Source organism: Papilio polytes, unplaced genomic scaffold (genome assembly GCF_000836215.1).
Source record: "Papilio polytes unplaced genomic scaffold, Ppol_1.0 DF821511.1, whole genome shotgun sequence".
NCBI classification, from domain to species: Eukaryota; Metazoa; Arthropoda; class Insecta; order Lepidoptera; family Papilionidae; genus Papilio; species Papilio polytes.
The window spans coordinates 1502861-1525527 of record NW_013527693.1 but is presented as its reverse complement, the minus strand read 5'-3'; the positions used below and the strand labels follow the sequence as shown (position 1 = coordinate 1525527).

The 22667-nt window shown below is 32.8% G+C and overlaps 1 protein-coding gene and 1 non-coding gene across 2 annotated transcripts in view; one reads left to right on the top strand and one right to left on the bottom strand.

Annotated features, from left to right (window-relative positions):
- Window positions 1-22301, bottom strand: part of LOC106108559 (matrix metalloproteinase-25-like) — a 126731-nt gene extending 104430 nt beyond the window's left edge. The window contains exons 1-2 of the mRNA XM_013289767.1: window positions 21950-22301; window positions 19065-19858 (exon numbers count right to left, since the gene is read on the bottom strand). Of these exons, the coding sequence (XP_013145221.1) occupies window positions 19065-19523 (459 nt within the window). The 5' untranslated portion in view covers window positions 19524-19858; window positions 21950-22301. The remainder of the gene's footprint in view (window positions 1-19064; window positions 19859-21949) is intronic.
- Trnak-cuu lies at window positions 15715-15787 on the top strand. The gene has a single exon. It is a non-coding gene; the product is annotated as a tRNA-Lys (tRNA).
- Window positions 22302-22667: the final 366 nt, after the last annotated feature.

Here is a 22667-nt window from a genome sequence, read left to right as displayed (position 1 = left end):
ATTTAAAATTTCGCAAAACGTTTCTGAATTGAATTTTCGCTCCTGAATAGTCAAAAGTTTAAACGAATGTTTGGAGCTATAAAACTATGGCAGTAAAATGTAAAAAAATAATGAAGCCAGTACGTCTATTTCAAAATTTAATAACTCTACTTGGTAGTAATAAATTTGAATACCTATAAATTCTTTTTCGTATATAATATCTTACATTGAGTATAACCCTAATGTTGTAGAGGACGAATGGTGACTATAAACTAATACACGGTCTAATACCTATTATGGTTATGCATAACAGGGTTGTCACAATTTAACATTAGGTAAAGTCAGCAAAATAGTAAGCCAAAATATCGTTAAGGCAAATATGATTAGAATTAAAAACAATTACATTTATTCTGAAGTCTGTTTTGATTAAAGTTCGGAATATATTAGAAATGACGTGATATCGGACATGCGTAATTTGATCGAAACTCAAGAATGTCATATAAAGCAGACCACCCAAGTAAAGTTCATATACAATTGAACTTACTTTATCTTTCATTGATACAATGTTACAAGGAAATGTTGAGAAATTACCAATAATTTAAACATTACGTCATTTAAATGAAAAATAATTGTAAAATTGCTTTATTGTTTCAGAACTTGGATTTTTCTGAATCATTTAAACAGAGTTTCGAGCGCAATTGAAAGAGAGTTTCGATTTATTCGATTTATTTCAATATTTGTCTAGACTCAAGGCAATAAGATTTCTATTTTAAGAGAAACTACTTACGAGCTTATTCGTGTAATGCGTTTTGTTATTAAAGCGCACCTGCGAACTATGTTATTATATTTTGATTATATGTTGGGCTTATCTAAGATATTGGTAGTAAGGAATACATTAACTAGTTATGTTTAATATTTGCAATAAAAATAATGCCGTCAGGTTTGTTGCAATATCACTCCTATGCGATTTTACAGAAACGTCTATCAAGTAACTTTTTTTATGTAGATTAAAAAACAAAGCATGTTACTGGCAGCAAAACTCATCAATTATCCAGTGGAGAGCGAAGCTTTCCTTTTTTTGTAGATCTTGATGACGATATTTAATAGTTGGACGTCTGTAGTGCCTAAGACAAGTTACTGCATTTACAAAGCATTTTGAAATGTAACTTGAAGCAATAAAGTTTAGATTAGAAAGACACAGTTTATGAAAATAGCTAATGTATTAATTTGTATAGTATAGTGCGTTCTCTGATTAAAGTTTATGTTCGTCGGGCAGCGTATAATTGAAGCTAACTGTCTTATACACAAGCTACTGAAGGATTGCTCTATTGAAGAAAATGAAAGCAGGAGAAGATAGAAGAAAGTTATTTTAATTCGATAATGACAATAAATTTTTCGACACTTTTTGTCGTACTTATTAAGTATATAAGTAATAGATTTCGCCCACGACTCCGTCCGCGAGAAGCAACCCATATGTTCCTTCAGACTTTGCTTTACATTTATGCCAAATTTCATTGAGATCCATTAGAGGAACTTTGAGAGTAGCCGCAGTAGAGAAGGTAAGAACTTAAATGTTAGCATGGTATGGGCATGTTATGAGGGGGGATGCATCGCATGTAACAAGGAGAAAGTTAGAGGTAGACCAAGAAAGAGAGGGATAAATTGCTCAAAAGGTGACATAATCAAAAATGGAGTGATGACTGAGATGACATAAGATAGAATTATGTGGAGGAGAAAAACCTGTTGCGCCGACCTTACGGAGTAGGATAAGAAAGAAGACGATGATGATCCATTCAGGCGGTTAGGCGGTGAACTCTTACAAACATCCATCCATGCATCTGAACTTTCGCACTTATAATGTTAGTAAGAAGTATGACTTAGGTTACTTATTGATGGATTAGAATAAATTAATGTTTTTGTAGCTTTCCTTTCAAATTATATAATAGCTATTAAAATAGTAGCTACAATCAAACAAATAAAGTGATTAAATAAGTATGTCGAAGCATAAATTATAACGATTATGATAATTTCTTATAATAACAATGTACAAAACAGCATGTGACGATACGCTGGGGTCGATAGTACTCATGTATATTGAAATGGACCTTAATGAGTTGAATTAGAGTTCGATTTTACATTAGTAGCGATAGAGGAAAGCTCGTCAATGGACGTTATGGGCTACATCCTGTGGTTTCAATTACAACGGGAGTGCAATACTCGTAGTTGATTGATTCAAATATAGTTTGAATACGCACTGGGCCACAAGTTGTATATCAAATGCAACTGAAATTATATTAGACCCATACTACGAAGAAGTTTTTCAATTTTAGTTTTTGATTCCCCGTTGATTCCAAGTTTATTGATGCCTGGTCTCCAATAGAAGTATATGTGGATTAATTTGATTAAATTTAATTTACTACAAAAATAAAGCGACTAATTTTATTATTAACTCTAGACATAAATTATTATGCTATTTACAAAACGTATTTGGTATTGAATAAATATTCACAACAGAGGTCATATTATTCACGTCATAAAAATTGGTAAGTATATAACAAAAGCCACTCTGTATTCGTATAGCGTGAAAAAGCAAAATAACCTTTCAAAATTGAATCTGACTAGCCAATCCTTTACACGTTTACTGTTCAAATTTTTTTTAAAAAGTATGTACAAATTCGATTACTAGTTTCGATTGAACGATGTAATAAAGTATAAATTTGCAGTATAGACTGGTATTAAATGAGAACACATGTTTGCTGTAACAATAGTTTCGAAGTAGTAACGTGTGTTGATAGAGTATAAACGTGCCGACAAACTCTGATTAATAAGCTCTGCAGACGCCAGAGGGCGCCAGGTTTGAACCGTAAAATACACATGTTTGCCATTGCAGTACAGATAAAATAGGCTATTGTGATATACAGACAGTCTAACTATAGCAATTATTAATGTCTTCATTATAGTACCAAGCTTGAACTTAGGTATTTTTGTACCGCCTAAATTCCCAGAAATAGAGGAACGATGCTGCGAATAGACATCCAAAAATCAAATCCGTTGCCTACCTTAAATGGACAGAGGAGGAGACAAGCAAAAAATTATATTTCCCTTTCCTAATGCATCCTAGAATGATGGGAAAAGACAAGGGACTTAAATTAGGCGTCCAGCACACACGCACATCAGACAAAGTGCAGTATTTTTTTCACTACACGCCTGTCTTCAATGTGGTGATGGTATTGCACCAAGCGTGCCGGCCATATCGTGCAACAAATGTTGTTGTTGATTTCGTCTACCACTGTTAATTGATTTTTTAAAGATTTTCAACAGTGATTTTATTTGTGGCCGATAAACTTAGCATTAACTAAGATAACTTAGCATTTTAAATAATTATTTTGATTTTGCTCTACAAGTATCTGTGTAACACAAATATTGTAGGAAAAATATAGGATGAATCATTTAGTAGCAAAATTTTAGCATATGTTGAAATAAGTAAAAAGATTCATATGATCATGACAAAACATTTAGCACATACATTATTATGCTAATAACTACCATTATTTGAACTTTATATCGAATCTATAAACATCTAGAGATTAACGATATACCTATTTCTTAAACTACAAAGGAGACAAAAGTCAGCTGGTTTCAGCCAACAAAGAACATTTGATACTTATCGGAATGTTCAACTCAATAGAAACCAGACGGAAACTTATTTGAATTTAAATTCAAAGTAGCTGAATAGAAAACTATTTTAGACTAATGTATGTGGATGAAAACGTCTCGAAAATTCGTAGACTTGTAACCATAGATTAACAAGGATTTTTTTCTTTTTTTTTCGTTAATGGCACTCTTAGCGGATAGGGCCAGTGTCAAGTGTTTATTGTTTTTTTCTTCTTTGAGAGATACTTGAACCGAAGCACAACACATTTTTATATTTTGGTAAATTTACTAAGTGTTGTCATTTATAAAAATGACTTTTTGAAAATAACTTTCAATTAGATATCAATTTTGTATAAAATAGCTTAATTTTTATTTTCAATCGACTATTAAAAGCCATATTTTTTCAATATCCTACAAAATTAAGCAAGTACCCATGTCATAAGCTAACTTCATTGTTATTTGTTTACAAAGGTTTACGATGGTAGTAAATTGTACGTAAGCCGGCATTAAAGGACTTTTATGTGCTCAGATTTGTCAGATTACAACAGAAGTATCGGTACATAACGGGACGTGAAACTCTAAATATTTGGAAACCGCTTCCAATAAAATAAAGCTTAACCTGTTTTAAGATTGACAACGAGCTTTTAAATTAAAAAAAATATAATCAAAGATCAATCTTTATAAATTTTTTACAAACGCGCCTTTATTAAATTTAATATTTTTATTAGAATTTACAAATGATATTGCGTACTCTAATAATCTTATTGAAAAGATAAGAGTTTTCTGTTTTTTATTTATTCAAAACTAGATGTAAAAAATAAAATAGAGGCGAACATAAACATTAATATAATCGTAGTAAAACACAATTTAAGATCGATTAAATCATAATGTCATTCTAATAAACAAGGCATTCACCCAGGATGGCATGTCCCAATGGCCGATTGATTTGCCGGACCACTGGGCGCTATCAATCACTACACGACCATTGGGATCACTATTATTGATAAAACAATGGCCCATCCTATCTTTACAACACAGTACTGCACCAATACTGACGTATTTACATTGATAATTTTTATTTTAACAATTACACGTAAACAATATGATTGAACACGTTGAAAAAATGAATTAAAAGGATCGCAATTTAATAGTGGCTGTAGATGAATATTGACCAAAGTGTTGTGAACATTTACTTGACCTACTTCTTACTGATCTAACTAATATTATAAATACGTAAGTTTGGATGGATGAATGCATGTTCTATAGAGTTTGTAGCCTAAACGGCTGAACGGATCTCGATGAAATTTGGTATAGACGTAGAGGACAATCTGAAAGAACACATAGGCGGCTAGCTTTTGTATTTTTGAACTCCAAGCGGACGGAGTCGCGGGCGAAAGTTAGTATTCTATAAAACAATTTGAAACACTTAAGAAAAAGTAATAATGTTATCTAGCTTAATTAATATCATTCGTTTTGTTGGATCGTAATCATTTTATCGACGTTCCTCAAGTAGGCGTAATAACAGAATAACTCTATTCTTACTAATAAAACAATGATCGTAAAACCAAATAGGACGTCTGTAATGTATTCAATTGCATGTACTGGAATAATGTTAATAAACATTTCATTTGTTGCAATTCTTATTGTGAATTATGTCTATTTGGTAAAATGGTCCTGTTTAGCAACGCACGTTTTACGTTTGCAATTTAAAACTATAATATTGTTTACTTAACGAAGGTCTTAGATCATTTATGGCCAGTTTCCCAGCTTCATTTAACTGTTCGTTAGTGTTTTTGGTTCGATAACTTTATGAATTGCGTTTCCGAACCACGTAACTTGAGTTTTACTTCCTTGCAACTTAAGTCATCCTAACAATAACTAATCACTAGGTAATGACTAAATAAATAAATAATTTAGCAACCCAGGATTAATTATGTAGCTTATCTAGCTGTCTTTAGTGCTTTTCATTTGTGTTAATTCTCTAGATATTATGAAGATTACTTAACGATTCTTATTTTATAGCATTGTCTCTGCATGTAGTACATTTTAAGTGTAAATCTTACGTTTTGATGATATTTGATTATGTTTCGTTATATAAGACGCAACTGAACTTTCAACGACCCACATTTACTAAAACAGGTTTGGAGTGATTTGGTAAGATGATTCACACTTCATTCAGTTAACATGTTTCGAGGCCCTTAAGATTTGTACTTGACAAGAGTGCTTTCATGTACAAGTGCATTTATTAAAACATAAAACATTTGTAGACAAGAAAAAGTAAATTCTATGTTATTACAAATCTTATCTTACGTAATATTATAAATGCGAAAATTTAGATGGATGGATGTTTATCAGAGTTTGTAGCCTAAACTGCTGGATGGATCTCGATGAAATTTGGCAATGTAGAACATATTCTGGATAAACGTTGCCTACTTACTTTTGATTTTTATTTTATTTTTCACGTAAACAGAGTCGCGGACGAAAGCTAATGAATACAAAATGTTTAAAGAAGATGCGTGAATCTTCAGTTTTAAGTTTTATATGAGTAGTTACATGTATAAGTAACATGAGTATTAAGTCATTTAATGATAAGAATTTGAACACACAAAAGAAAGTAGTTAGTTATCAAAACAGTAGACGAACAGACTCATTGACAACAAAAGAACTGTAATAGTTTATTTTACGCATCACTGGCCACAAGCCAAACAGCGGTTGGATGTAGACCCCTCCCAGTGACGAATTGGCCACATAAAACTGCCTCTCCTCGCTGTCACCAACATAAAATACTTCATTAAGCGAATGTTATGCTGAATGTAAGGGTGGGTTTTCACTGTCGACACACTTGTACAATCTCATCCCTTTATACTCTTTGAAAAAGGAGAGACAAAAACTTGTATAATACAAGTATCACGGCTGTCAAATTTTATGGTAATAAAGACAGAAAGTAAATGCATAATTTGAGAAACAATAATACGAAGATAAGCAACGGTTATGATTTTGTTTGTTTTTCGTTTATGATGTACCTGAGAGTACACAATGATATTTAAACACATCATTTTGGTAAACATTTCAAGAGATTTTTAAGTGAAGTATTTATTTTTGTTTACCAGATTTGGAAAGGAAAGAAGTTTAAGACTTTATCAAAAACATATTTTAAAAAGTACACGTTTGAACAAAAAAATGCGATACCAATAATCAACATGCGACTAATTAAAAAAAAGTTTGTTGTAAAAAATAAGTTTGGCATATGGCATTATCAAAATTAAAACAATATTCGATCAGCTGAGCCGTTCAAAGGTCAGTTCCTGTGTCGATGACCCCTTCAATCGATTGCACTTCCCGCCATGGTATGAGCCCTCCATTCAATACCATTCATATAGGTATCCCCTTGCCAGTTAGAATGCATGCAATCGTGCATGCTTTTAATGGATAAGCATTGGAAATACATCCTTTAAGACGTTTTAATATCTTATCGATCGAAACAAAAAGATAAAAAACGAAGTTTGTGAACCGTGTCCAAAAAAGTGTCTGACAATTGCTAGTAGAGGACTCCAGTTGCCTTTGGAATAAATATTTTCGTCTATAGAGACATATAACATTAATAAAATTCGTAGACAATATTTATAAAAGATCACAATATTCCTAAGTTGTTATAGTTTAATCCTTGAATGCTTTTATTTGGTCTACTGTTTAGAAGCCTTAAAAAAGGAAAACCTTCATTCATTTTGGTTCTCGATGTTAGGAAGTGCCCATAATTTAACTCCCTTCCTGCTCTTCTTACGCAGAGACTAAACCTTTAACAATAGACACATAACACTAAAACGTTTATCTGTCACTTGTGACTTCGTCTGCGCTAAATTAAAAAAAAGCTAATGTACTATTCCAGGCATTAAACTAACACGGTGCACATTTTTCTCCAGTTCCGTTTAACTGTTTTGTAATTACCTGCTAACAAACATCCATTCATATAGACTTTCATATTTATAATAAGAAGTTATAAATCTTACTTGTATTGGTAATGATTAGGTCTTCTTTAAGGAATATTTTGTAGAAGTATAATATGTGTATGTATGTATAATGTGTATTTTAAACCGTGGCTATATGTAAATATGTATTTTTTCACAAAGATGATGACTATTTTGGTCTCGATTTCGCAGAATAATCTTTACCATGTGTACTTTCTGCCGTTAACAATTATACAACGTAAAGTATGTATCATTGCAACATGAAAAGGGATTAACTCTGTAGTATCATGTTGCCAGTAACGCCTCGTGGTCAGTAAATCTGTCGATATGGTTAAATAACGAGCGCGTATTGATGTCAAAACTTAATAAGTGTGGTTAATATGCTTGTATGAAGCTACAACCGCTTATAAATAAGATACGGTACACTTGTGTACATTTTGTTAGCGTCCAATATTTTTACCATAAACAAGCGTATCAAAGTGTAGCTTTAGTATGTAGAATCTACACTAGAGAGCAATTTTAGACAGGATTCTTACGACGACTGTGCGACAGTTATAATTTAAACACTATGTTGTTAGTTTAGGATTTTATTAGCAGAAGAGTGATTGGAAGTTTTTATACGAAGCAATTTTATAGAACTATCTTAACCAAACTTACTTATCAAAGCAAAAACTGCATGATAACTGTTCAAATATTTCTCTTTTATAACAGTTAATGTATACCATAGGGCGTTTGGATCACGATATTTCGATATACAAGCGGGGTGTTGGGGTCTACTTCGTTTGTAAATGCGGGGTGCGTTTCTCTATTAATATGAACTTGGGGTAGAGACCTTTATAAACATTTTATGCCATTAGGGTGACAGTGTTTTGTGTTTTTTTTTTTATTAACAAACAATGTAATTAAATGTTCAGAAACTACAGTATACTAAAAAATATATACAGTTAAAAATTACGATGTTAAAAACTGCTTTAGAATTTTTAATTAACTCATTATTTTTAATATTTTTTCTTACATGAGACAGTAATTAAATGGATGGATATTCATTTTTATAAACATAGTAAGCTGTGCAGAAAAACAAAACCCAAATAATCACGTAGCCGAAGCTGGAGCTAGTTTTGAATAAAATTGGCATACGGCGTATCCATATGTCACTGTATCCCATGATATCATGACGTCTGGATACTTTAGCATATCGAATGTTCCACTCTCCGAACCGCAGCAATAAACGTATTATACTTTTTAATATTGCTTGCTTTAAATTCTTTGTGTTCTGAGGATTTTTATTTATGTACGTAAAGTAAGCTAAAACAAATGTATATTGACGCAAACTGCATACATTCGTAATATTTTTTTATATATTTGCATCTGAGGCAGTAGTGTTTGTCTTGGATAGGATAAAAGTATTGCAGTACAACTATTATGAAGGTTATATGATACTCTATAGGTTATGTAGGTAGGGTAAAATCTAAATTGTGTAGTAAATATAACTACGGTATAATCGGTTAACTTTTCCTGAATTAAACAACAAATGTTTAATTGCCACTCTCAGTCGCTTACCTGTTCAACTAACTATAATTCAACTTAATATGTTAATAAAGTTACAAGTGGGCGCGCAACTTTGTCGTCCCTTACTTAATCTTGCTCGTGTTAAGAAATTAGTTTATGTTAATTTCTTCGAATGAAAGTTTTAAAGTTACATAGTTTAAGTTTTGTTAACTGGATTTAACGGTAGAGTACGGTAAATAATGTAATTATTAGTTTAAAACTGCGATTTGTAACACAGACAGGAGTCATCAGGCATTTTTTAAATAAACAAAAAGAAATTAGAAAATACTGCAAAGATAATGTGAACTTAATTGAGGTATACGATGACATTAACGAGAACAATCTCTGCTTCTAGTAGTTATAGTATTAGTAAATAATAATTTAGAGGAATAGACGCTGTTCATTTGTTTTTCGCGCGTAAAGTAATAAATAGTATTAAATCAAAATGGTTTACATATAATAGTTATCAGTGTGATTCGCAACGCACCAGCTGTTGGTCGGGTCTCGCCCTCTAGCGGTTGAGAGCCGCCGTTACATTTATTTATACACCAGTTCAGACGGTACAGGTAGTCACTCACACCCTCGATCTAAACTTAGCGTATGGTTTCTATTATATTCTACACAACACCGAATGTCAGAGTTGCAAGCAAATTGAGTCGTGTTTTCTAAAAACATCGATTTTATGTACCTAGTAGTCGCTGTATTCTCTGTTATTCTTGACTCTTGAAAAATTGCAGAGCCTCTTTATATAAACCTAGATGTTGCTTGCAACTTCGTCCGCGTGAAATTAAAAAATAATGAAAATATAGCCCATGTTACTCACACATAAATTACCTTTCTAACGGTGAAAGATTTTTTGAAATCGGTCCAGTAGTTTTTACGTTGATCGTATACATACGAAAATCCAAAAATACGAATCATTCCTCTTTATAGTATTAGTACAGATTGAATCATGACCCTTTTAATAAAATTGAATATGAAAATACACGACTAAATTAATCGTGGCTTAATTGATTAAATTCCTGAGTTATCTTTAAAAGTTAAATTACTTAATATAGGTGAATCCACTTTGAAAAATCAATTACTATATACCATAGACACGTTTGTGCTTTAAAAACGTCATCTATACTATAACGAAAGTGTGTAAGTTGATAGCAGATCGAGTGTCGCAGACCCAGCGCATGAGTTATACAATTAATTAGCACGGACAAGACGACACATAGTAACATATTCATTGAGTGCATCCATTTAGACAAGTTGGCTTAATTAAAACAGCACAGACTTTGTTTAATAAGAGTATCAACAGAGGTCCTTGTGATATAAATTATGCAAAAAGTGCCACCTCACGAGATAACTTAGAAGTCTCGTCGCGTGTCCCCGGCTAGCGTAGTCATCTCACTTCATACCTGCCAGTTAATTTCTAATGTACTTCGTTCTAAAAGACTAGTTGTAAATCCAAAAGGTTCAAAATTCAAATGAAACTTTCTTAATCCTGAATTAAATAGAGAAAATCAGTCAATTATAATTATTTCCATAACTAACTATGTGGATATTATTTTATTTTATTAATATAAAAGTATAACAAAACAGTCTCAGGGCAACAGATCAAGTAAATAAGTCATACACATGTATTTGAAGCAGGAAACGATGTTTTATTCACATTTAACTTGGAAATTTCTGATAAACACTTCACTTTAATACAATTTATGATCTATCTTTTCACAATAGTCAAGTACATAAAATACCAATTTCATCATGATCGTTCAAAAACGCATTAAAGGATATAAAAGCAGCATAATCCATCATTTTGTTATTAATTCGTTAAATTAGTGCTTAAAAAATGCGTTTTATAAAAAGAAAAGAAAAGAAAGAAAGATAGCTGTTCCCGTGCGGCTTCATCCGCATAAAATTGTGAAAATTTTATTTTATTGTTTACATTTGTCAAATTATCAATTGCAAATGTCAAAATGACATGACATGACAATCCTTGACAGTCTTGCTTTCTTGATGTTGGCAGCAACTTATAGTCTCTTTCCCACATTACGGTTTTTATCCAAAATATTTACCCCCTAAGTTAATGGCGTTAAAATATATAGCCTAAAGCGTGGCGTAAGTGTAGGACTTTTTATTAAAAAAAGAATAATTCAAAAATTCGAAAATATGCTGTAATTGCTGACATCTTAGGCAACAAAGAAGTGTGTGTTTACGCTTTATTATAATAGTATAGAAGTATAGATTTGAAAATTTACCTATTAATATGGTTTTTGCATATAAAATTAAAGTAATTACTTTGTCATTAATTCTTGTTTAGCAACATATTTATACTTAAGGTTATTTTCGCAACATCTAATAGGGTTATTCCTAAGTTTCTCGTCAAATATAACAAAAACAAAATACTTGTAAAGCCCGCGTCTTGCGGATCGATCGGCGACAAACTCATTTCTAACATAGACGAAGATGAAATATCTTCGCTGGATTATTTTCTTCGAAGCTACTGTCATATTGTATTGGCCGTGCGTGAATGTAATTTATTGTGCCTTCACCCTCCGAAATAGTAAACAGAATTCTACGTAAAAAACAAGAAACAATCTTAAGAAAAAATAGTTTTCATATTTATTTTGATTACATTTTTTCCTTTATTATTCAAATGTCTATTATATAAAATGTGTAATGATTCACTTTGAATTACAATGTTACTAATTCAAAGTCGGTACAAAATTAATGTATACTTTTAGGTAATTTCTGAAAATAAAGCACCTGGTTATAAGCTGTTTGAATTTGTAACTAACAATGACCTTAATTGCTCTGCATTTATAACTCAATATCTATATTCTGTACCATAAATATTGATGAGGAAACGTAATATTATGAAATACGTTCTCTTAAAGACAACGCTACCGAGAAGTAAACTTGACCATATAAAACGAATGTTAACGAGAATGCTGTTTGCACTTTTAAGGGTGCCTGGCTACAACAAGGATACGGTCCTGCACGTAGTGCGAGCATTAATTTGTAAACTCGTTATGCTGTTCTAGTCTTTTTTTCGTACACGATGCAGCCTATAATAGAATGCAGGATATCGCTGTGATGTCATTGACTGTGGTGGTTAGTGTACAGAAAGAAACCTGACGACTGTGACATAGCATGCGGAATGTCCGACACATTTGTGACAAAAAACCTATAAATATGTCACAAAAAACACGACTGATTCCGATGCGATTATGCTTTTATACGGGTACATGACAAAGGGACGTTGGTGCATAAAATAAAATCTTTTCACTCCCAACGTAAGTTAGCTACGTTATTTAGAATATGTTAATGCATTTGAAGATTTCGATGACTTAAAAAATCCAACGAAACATTGAGGAGAAAATATCTATATGTATGGACCTGGTTAATAATATCAAGTTAAGTTACCGGTCAAAAAACAGCGATAATGTCATATTGTTCACAAAGAGCACAACACATGTAAGATATATCTGTCTTAATTTAAAGTAAAACACTGTTATCTAAGTAAAGAATTAAGCAGTCAAAAGAATCTGAAATGTCTTCGCTTCGTTCTAATATTAACACACACTGATATTATAATAATGCATCTACTTAATTATGACTACGCGATAACTGAAACATGCTATCGAAATAAAGGTTATCTATGCAAATTCTGTATGCGGTTTAGTCAAATTAGAACAATTAATTCAGACAAGATAGACCATTTCGAGGTTAAATTAGTTAACCACTAATGAGTCTCGATTAAACTTACACGCGATTTAGTCGTTGCTTGTGCGGGCTTATAAAAACTTAGGGTAGACGTTTGTACTTTTACCAACCAACGTTGGAGTAAAATTACTGAAGTTACGTTTAAATGAAAATTAACAAAGAATATTTAACTTTTTCTAGCACTGAATCTTATATTTAGTTTTGTATAAAATTAGCTTGCCTTGCAGCTAAATTAAGAGTCAATGTACTTTGGACGTTAAGCTTAAGCCTTCAGTTTTAAAAAGCGACTATCGCTAGTCCAGTAAGCGACTATGTACCTACTTAAGGTTCATTTTTAACCGACTTCATTCATGTAAAAAATCCTTTTTAAAATTGCAAATAATCTTAACATGTTAGACAGAAAACATTATTGCAGACAGTAGACAAGTTAAATCCGTCGATCTAATTTAGGCAAAATGCACTTTATAGTACATTTTACGCGACGCATAAGTTAGTGGACATCCACCTTTTATAATTCTTAAATCATCAAAAGACATTAGCGTCGACCGGAATTTCTCAACGATGTCTCCAAATTTAAAGACAGGTCGGACCACCCACGTCAAGATTTCCATTGTTATTGTCAAACTGTTACTTGTAATTTAAGCTTATTTCGCACTTATTCAAAGATAAATGATTAAATAAGGAAGCCCGCATATTTTAAAGCTATTGTTCTTTTAGAATTTATAATGAAGGAGATATACTGGAAAGCTTTTTTAATGGGTAAGAAAACAAAAAAACAGCGGATCGCCAAATATTACTCCGACAGATATCAGAAGAATCACGAAAATTTATAAATAATGACCAAAATCAAAACATGTGCAGTGCAACAAAAGGAAGAAGTTACTGCATGCGAAGCAGCAAGCTTCTTCCTAATTTATAAGAGATAAAAATCTCGAAGAAACTGTTGCAACACTGTCATAAAGGTGATTACGACTGTTACCCTGAACGGATACTAACCATGAGTCACCGGAACATCGCAACGAATGTTGTCCTCACGTTCGACCATTGTACTGTCAATGGTGTATATTGATTACCTAGATACAGTGTACTGTGAGATAAAAAAGGACACAGAAATCAGGTGATTTTCATATAGCACATCTATCTCTTATACACCACTATACTCGTACATTAATGTTCAAACTGATTATTATCAGCTAGTGTTATGTGTTTAATTCGATTCTTATTGTAGAGGTGTCGTCGTCAATTTTCATTTATAGCAACGTAGATCGTTTGCTGATTATTTAATTATAAATTCATGTCTTTTGTCTCATTGTCCTTGTGCACGCCTAAAATTAGTTCCTATTTTCGCATTTAGTTGATTGACATGATACACGTGCTTCTATTGTTTATGTGATTTTCTTTTAATTTTGACGTATCACTTGTCCAATAAACTTTTGCGTTCATTTTAAGTCATTAAGGTTTTCTTTCCTAAAATAATTTAGGTTAAAATGGGACAGTCATGCATACAATATGCCGTTAACTGCATCTCTGTCTGCAGTTCTATATTTATACCATAAGACGGTTTCCGGTCCGACCATACCACGGCCCGCCAGTCTGCCCAACGAATCAACTAAATACAATAAAAATTGCTTTACATTGTTATGTCTTCGTCTGCGCTTTAATTTAGAGCCGAGTTTATTTAATTCCATTTAATGCAATACAAACTATCACATTTATAAACACAGAATAAATCAGTTACCTGTTTTCTGGCGATAGCCGTCTACGATATCGGTGCGAATTGAAAAGTATCCGTGCGAAGTCAGGATGTGTCGCTAGGTGTCGATATATTTTTAATGCAAAACATCCTGCAAAATTTAAATGGCTTGGTACTGTGTATATGGCCTACAAAAGCCCTAAGCATTTGATATTTCATTTTATAATGCGGTTTTTATCATCATAGAGTAGTTACATATCAGACGAAATCTTTGTTGATCTTGTCATCAAGAATTAAATGTAAAAACCGTACATTTTCTCATTTAGCGAAGCTTATTATCAACAAAGGAATATTGACGCTAGCACGCAAGTATGAGTGTATAAAGTGGAGTGTAAATTTCATGGAATTGTATGGATAAGCGCGTTATCGTCGTCTGCAATCTACAGTTATGGACGGACTTACATTAATTATGGCGCTACTTTTGGGGTTAGTTAAATGTTGAAATGTCATGTAGTTTTAAACGAATGTTTATTACACTGGTCAATGCTCGATTTGGAAATTAAAAATTATTGAAAATGTTATACTGATATTTTTAAATACGCGAACTTAGAACGAACTCCTTTCGTAGTCCTTCGTACCAATAAAAAGAGAGAAAAGCTGTGTTTGTATGCGTTAACGATGAGACAGAAATACATCGTGTAGGGAGATCAAAGCGACATCTGTAGGAGTAGGAGCACTGATAGGCATGACGATGATAATTTAGGTCAATGACGCCGACCCACTAATTTCATTGCGAGCACAATTTTCGACCCCGTCGTGCAAATAATTACCGTCATGTAATGTTTTGATACAACATTGATATAACATTGTTGAAACAAAATAAGCAATAATCAAAAGCAATGTAATAAAAAAAACAAGCGAAAAAATTATATACACGAATAATATAAACAGAAACAGTAAATAAAATTCCCGAGAGTAACAAAAACGTGAAACACAGTGCGATATTTTTGGAAAGTCTCAAGGGATTAGTGAAGAAACAACATAAGTGTCCGCTGGTTACGTTTGTTGTGAAAGACTGCTACAATCATAAAATAAGAAAGCATTTGTACTATGACTCCCACGGGACAACCAATAAAGATTTTCAAGTTGTTGCCAACAGCCCGGCTAGCTCAGTCGGTAGAGCATGAGACTCTTAATCTCAGGGTCGTGGGTTCGAGCCCCACGTTGGGCGAGTATATTTTTTTTACAATTTGCTTTTTTTGCATCATCAATTTTCTTAAAAGAACTAATCTTAGTAGAGGCAATTCATCATCTTGTGTATGTTTATTCGAAAAAAACTGACAGGTGAATAAAATTGACCACACGTAAAGTACTTGACTGATAACGTTTATCTGTCCAAATATTTTTTTTTTAGTAGAATTGAACAAGTTTATTTAATCACATCACTTGAACAATATTTACTTTTATATACCAGGTTTTAGCTTGCAGTTTATACAATCATTCTTACTAAACAATTTGATTTTTTCATCGTAATTGTTGATAATGGCTTTACAAATACTAAAAACATGTAGTTATGTAATTTATCCTTAAATTACAAATTTATTGCTCTAATACATTAAAGGAAAAATGGTAATGTGTGATAAATAATACTTTGTTAATATTCACTTGCTCTTCGTGAACTTTTAATGCATATTTGTTTATATTTCCTGTGAATACATGCTTTAGAAAAAAATAATGAGCTTTTTAACAGGTAGCAAACTAGCGTGATATGGTAATTTCGACTTAATCACAAGTTAAATAGGTAGATATTTCCTTAATACGCTATCGAATGAAGCAACTGTTGGCGTCCGTTCAAAATTAGCATTTTTCGAACCGACAATGACCGGCACATGTGTGCACTGAACGCGTATTGTATTCTCGAAACTGGTTAACAATAACGCTGATATCAATAATTTTAAAACAAATTTCCTAAAATATAATAATAGTAGGTTTTGAGAGCGTCGGTGGCTCAGGGGTTTGAACACTTGACTTGTAATCTACAGGTCTTGGGTTCGAATCCCCTTATGTACCAATGTGATGTTTGATTTTTCAAATTTCATATCTACACAATTTACACGAAGTTCTTAAGGAAAACAGCGTGATGCAACATGTCAGGGAAGAAATTTAAAGATATGTGTGAAGTCAACCAACCCGCTCTGGGCCAGCATGACTATAACACGTTATAACAATTTGGAACATTATCTGATATTATCAGGCTCATCAATCCACTACAAGCTGACAAAGACAAGAAACATTATTTAAAAAGTCATTCAACTAAAACTTAGTTGTATAATCGTTTATGGCGATTAAAAATAAACGGATTTAAATTTCAAGTCACTAACAAAAGTACGACCTTCTATTTATATCGACATAAAAGTATTCAGACAATAAATCTATAGTCAAGTCCTCCTACACATTTTGTAAATAGCATTGGTGAAGATACTTTTAACCTTACACCTGAGTGAGCCTTGTATCTGAATCCTATCTCAGTTACACAGTCCGTATTTATAGACAGAGCCTCTTTTTACAACCACTTGACTTAGATAAGGAACATACGGAACGTATTGACGGTGTAGATATGAATCCAACCCGGCATTACTTTATCTCTCCTTATGTCGCATTCTCATTTGTATTGAATTAAAAAAAATACTTTGATATACCATTTTTGTGATTTAAATCCTAATAAAGAGATAATTGGAATTTAGAATCACAGTTTCTTGTCATAATCAGTTACAGCAAGAAAAATTAAAAGGTATTAAACAGTGGCTCTGTCTTAACTACAAACCTTAATTTGGTAACTTAATAAAAGTTACAAGTAAGTAAAACAAAATTTACCAATCTTAATTTTCAAATAATCGCACGGTATTATCAAATTTGAGACATCTGATAGAAATACATATTACAATTATAAACTTTCATACAAATTTATCGTTTACTGTATAATTTGTCTATAATTAGTAATGTTTATATAATGTTAGAGTACCGAATATACGTAACGTGGCGTTGGTCCAGTTATCATTCATACATAAGTACAACATAAACACGACCTAGTTGCGCAGGAAGCGAGCGCCACGCCGCAAAGCCACCGCGCTCGCCGTGTTTAAGCGAGCGTTCGCACGGACGCGAAAACGCTAGGCGGTAACTATGTGTCAAAATAGAACGNNAAAAAAAACGTTCAATTTAAACTTAATAAATATAAAGAAACTGCAATTAATTGTGTTATTTTCTAAAAAGTTGTTCTGGCTGGAACAATTTTAGTTGACTAAATTTACTGTGACTTCGCAAAGATAATTTATAACATTAAATGGATCGTATCAGGGTTTCAATTTCACAAAGAACGCAAAAAATCCACTTTCCTAAATTTGTCTGATTTTTCACAGTTACGAATTGTCCACGAAATGAATGGACATAAATGTCTTCCCGTCTCATGGAATGTTAGAGGACGGTAGAAGGAACGCCTCCCACTCGTCACTTAGCCCATTAATCTCCTCGCCAACCGTCTGTCCATCTGTCACTGCCAGTAATCTAATACGACACGCCGGCTTTGTGTCCCATATTACTTGCATTTCGGAAATACGCCTTAAAAAGTCCAATAGTCCCCCGCCGGTCGATAGGGGTCTCGTTTTAGGGGTAATCAAACATGCCCTTGATAAAGAGAGCTATTCAATATGTGAATTACAACCGTTGATTGTAAACATAGGCGTACGTACTCTAGCGTCGGCTATTAACGTCTCGCTTATCATAAATGAGGATGAAATATAGCCACAGTGACAACATATAGATAATATCTAAAGACATTAATTTACTTGGTATATTGCATTTACAAATTTTATAGCTAAAATTCTATAACTCTATGTAAGTCATCGATACGAGTCTATACGCTGAACATCTTAAATCTCTTCTACAATATGCTATCCGCTGTTTTCACATCCAACGACTTGTTACCGTTCTTATGAGCTCATATGTCGATATTAATGGAGGATTTTTTTATCGTATTATACAAATAATAGAACAAAAACTCAGAACAATACAAAGCTCCAGATAAACTAGACAATGCCGTCAAAATACGGTGTCTGTTTCCGGCAAGGGACAGACGAGGCTAAAGTTTCGACGGCGACAAGGGACGTTGACTACTTAATATTCCAGCCGCGTCATAACACTGCCTGTATGACACACCAAGTATACTTTCATTGCACCTATCGCTACTAATATTGTTAATAGAATAAATTTTACTATCTTTTGATTCTTTGTTACCTGTCTTTGTATAAGTTTTAGATTACCATATTTAAATTATCGATTTATGCAAATGTATTCTTTTTATGTAAAGTAAATTTCCTATGATTAGAATTATGATATCCGGTAAGTAGAGCATTATTTTAGTTCAAGAAATTAATAACGCATCTACTATAATACAGTGTAGTGTAGTAGCAGTGTAATATAATGAATATAGTACACAAAAAAACACTTACCACAGATTTGGAGTGGTGTGTACTCCTGTCTGATCTTGTGGGCGCCGCGCTGCTTGCGGCCAGCGACAACAACAACAATCCCAAGAGGACGATAACGCGCACTTGACCACTTATTGTCCTCCCGAAAGAAGCAGTCCAATGCCTCGATCCAAGCACGATTTTCGATTTAGAATTCGCGGCCCGCGTTGTATCACCATGTACGGCCCATACACTCTTTCTGATATTCAATTCATTCCCAGAATCACTTTCTTCATTATGTAATCCACGATTCGAAAATGGGTATCGATTTTCGTATTCGTTTTGCAATTCGCATCTTTCTTTTCGTAATCTAAATTTATCTACTTCAGTCGTTACTTCACATTTATACATATCGTTAGACATTCCTTTACTTATATTTCCTAGATATAATTGTGCATTCTTCTTTGAGACGCAATTTGGCTTTGTATGAATGGCCTCCATTTTATTGTAGTTAAACTTTGGTGGAATCTTTACTCCAATTGATATCGTGTGTGGTAACTAACTACATATCTAAGATGCGGGTTTAATTCGTAGTTTTACGAGGTCACTCGCTGTCTAAAGGAAGTGGTCATCTTAGCATATTAGAGCAATGGGGGAGTGTCGGCGTGGCGGCTGCGGCTATAGCGACCACCACGTTATCGGCATGCTTCCTGTTACCGTGTGCCAGATTAATTTCTCTGTGGACGGGATGCTGCGTTATCGAGGTACGTGGGTGGCAAGCCTGTTTGTTCAACACTTATAATATTCTTGTATACACAAGATATCGAAGCGATTTTCTGCAACAAAAAATGATAATGTTTGATTAATGCTTCAGATAAGGCATGAAACAAAGCCGTTACTGTTTCCAACGCGGCAAGTTCCTCAGGTTTATAGCATACCGGTTGTTGACCTACTTTTCTCGACTTCCGCATACAAATTATTTGTTGTGTGTTAATTTAAAGAAAAGATAATGATCAACACATTTGAATTGAATCTACATTATCTATACGAATATTAACTATAAAGAGGAAATATTTGTATTTTAAGATTTTTGTATGTATTGAAATACATCAAAAACTGCTGGGCTGAATACAATTTTTTTTTCATTCTTTCACCATTTAGAAGCTATTGTCAGTATTTAATACAAGGTACGTTTTTTAATCATTTTTTAAATTCCACGTGGACGAAGTCACAAACAAAACCTAGTTTTATACAAACTGGCTTTCATTAGATATGCAAGTTATTTGAAGAGAAAAATTTCAAACACTGACTGAATTTCATTGAAAGTATTTAAAAACCGGACTTATCTAGTCCTAGGGATACGAGCAAAATAATTGATATCAAACGTCCTGAATAGTGACTGTAGGAGTGACTATTAAATTATGTCCTCCTGATAACACAGACCGTCCACATTAATCTTACTTTGTACCACAGTCACGTAGATACATTTCCACTCCACGTATTAGAAATACCATTCAATTACTTTTACTTCCTTATGTCATACTTAATGTCAATTAAGGGAATGAATAAAAAATTAGAATTAACTGGATTCCAAGACCAAGGCCAGTTTATTTATGTCTATCGGTGGCTATTTCTGAACACGATAATAAACTTATCATTGAAAGTTTAAATAACATATGAAAATAATTTTCAAAAAATAGTGACGAGTTTCACTAACGACTAAAGAGATAAAATTAGGTACTATCTATCCCCTATATTTTACGATTAAAAGAATGTTTAATCACGCTATATGTCGTGATGGAATCTGGATTACTGGAATTAGTAAACAAGATTGTCTTTCCTAATACAAAAATGTTTCTATATTTAATTTTAGAATTGGTTCTATACTGGGTGATTATAAAAGGGGAAAGTAATTCAATAACAATAACTTTCAGTAAATTAATTAAAAAAGTTATAACTTAGATAAAATCATAATTAAAACATAACTATATTAATTAATCTACACAATAAACAACAATTGTATATGTAACTTATCAGTTCACGTAATCGCTTTTATTTAATAACACAAATAAACAACTTAATAAGTTACGCTGTGTTACACTAATTTATGTTTTCGTTTGTGTAAAATAGATTAATATCCTTACGCCCTTTAAATTTGCAGATAACACACAAGACTACTTCCATCCGAGCTTTCTAACTGTTTGCAATTAAGTACATTTTCAAATTCCAACTACAGAGATGGCTAAGAATCGAATCCCTGACCTCCATTGAAGATACGATTATCTTTTATGAAGGTTGAATTCTTGTAGGAAGCCGATCTAAGCGGAATCCATGAAGGGCGATAATGCATTCTTAGTTAACCCTATTTTTTGTTTAAATACTTGAGATACGTGTTTATTTCATCTAAGAACTTTACAATTTATATCTTTAAAGTTATAATAAGTTATACTGCTAATGTAATAATAATTTGTAGCTCTAATACTAATATTAAAGGACTGGTAGTCGATAGTGCGAGTAGGATAATGCGTGGCGCAAGTTAAGAGCAAGTGTGGACTAAGTGTGACTATTTATAAACGAGCACCAATATAATCACACCCGCCACATGACCAACAGAGATCTACAAATAAATCAACACATAAATTCTAAAACTTCACCGTGTGCTTACACAGAAGTGTTATTTTTATTCCTTTTTCAAACTCAAACGATACCCACGTACTATCATAAACATTTCAGCACTATTATTGAATAAGGTGTCTATGTATTTTTTAAAAAATATTTATTTTACATAGAAATTAATAAAAATTACAATAACTTTAAATTTAAAATAACATCTCTGTCATTATAAACCAGTTTAATGAGTTATGCATGCGAAAATAAAATACAATTTCACATAAAGTTATAAAAAAAGTGTATAAACAAATACTTACATTTAGTTAATTCGCTCTACTTTGTATCAGAGAAACCCACGAAAACAAAACAAAGCTTTACACTGGCGAAGCTTACTTTCCCTTTCATCCAACACAACAGAGTAGTACAGACACTGAAAGCACTGCTCTAATCAACTTTTCAGACACTGTAGCACGTAAATTCGATATAAAATATAGTTTAATATTTTAAACGTGAATTAAATTTATTAAATCGATGAATATTATTTAATAATTTTTATAGTATTTATTGATGTTATTTATATTTATTATAAACGTTTCGTAAGACGATAACGTCCGTGAGCGGGACGAACACGCGTCGACCGCGACCCCGCGCGACTCAACACTAAACTTCGGGTGAACGGAACCGACTACAGGAGTGAACTTTAGTGCATACGCTGCGTGTGTGCGTGCGTGCGTCTACTGTACCAGCTTCTAAATATGTGCGTGCGCTTTGTGGGTTATTGTCGACACAATGAAGTGCGTACAATTTCGTTTGATTAAAATTTCTTTTGGTTTACTCGTAGTCTTTGTTTAGTGCATAGAGGCTTCTGTGCAGTCTTTGTTGGAGGGGAACTTATTAGTCGGTAATATGTTCGGAAATACAATTAACGGCTATTGAAATCTGATGTAAACAAAGGGTCCGTAGTAAATGGGCTCTACACATTACATTGGAATGAAGAGCATCCTTTCTGCTGAACGCATTACACTGATTTTTATT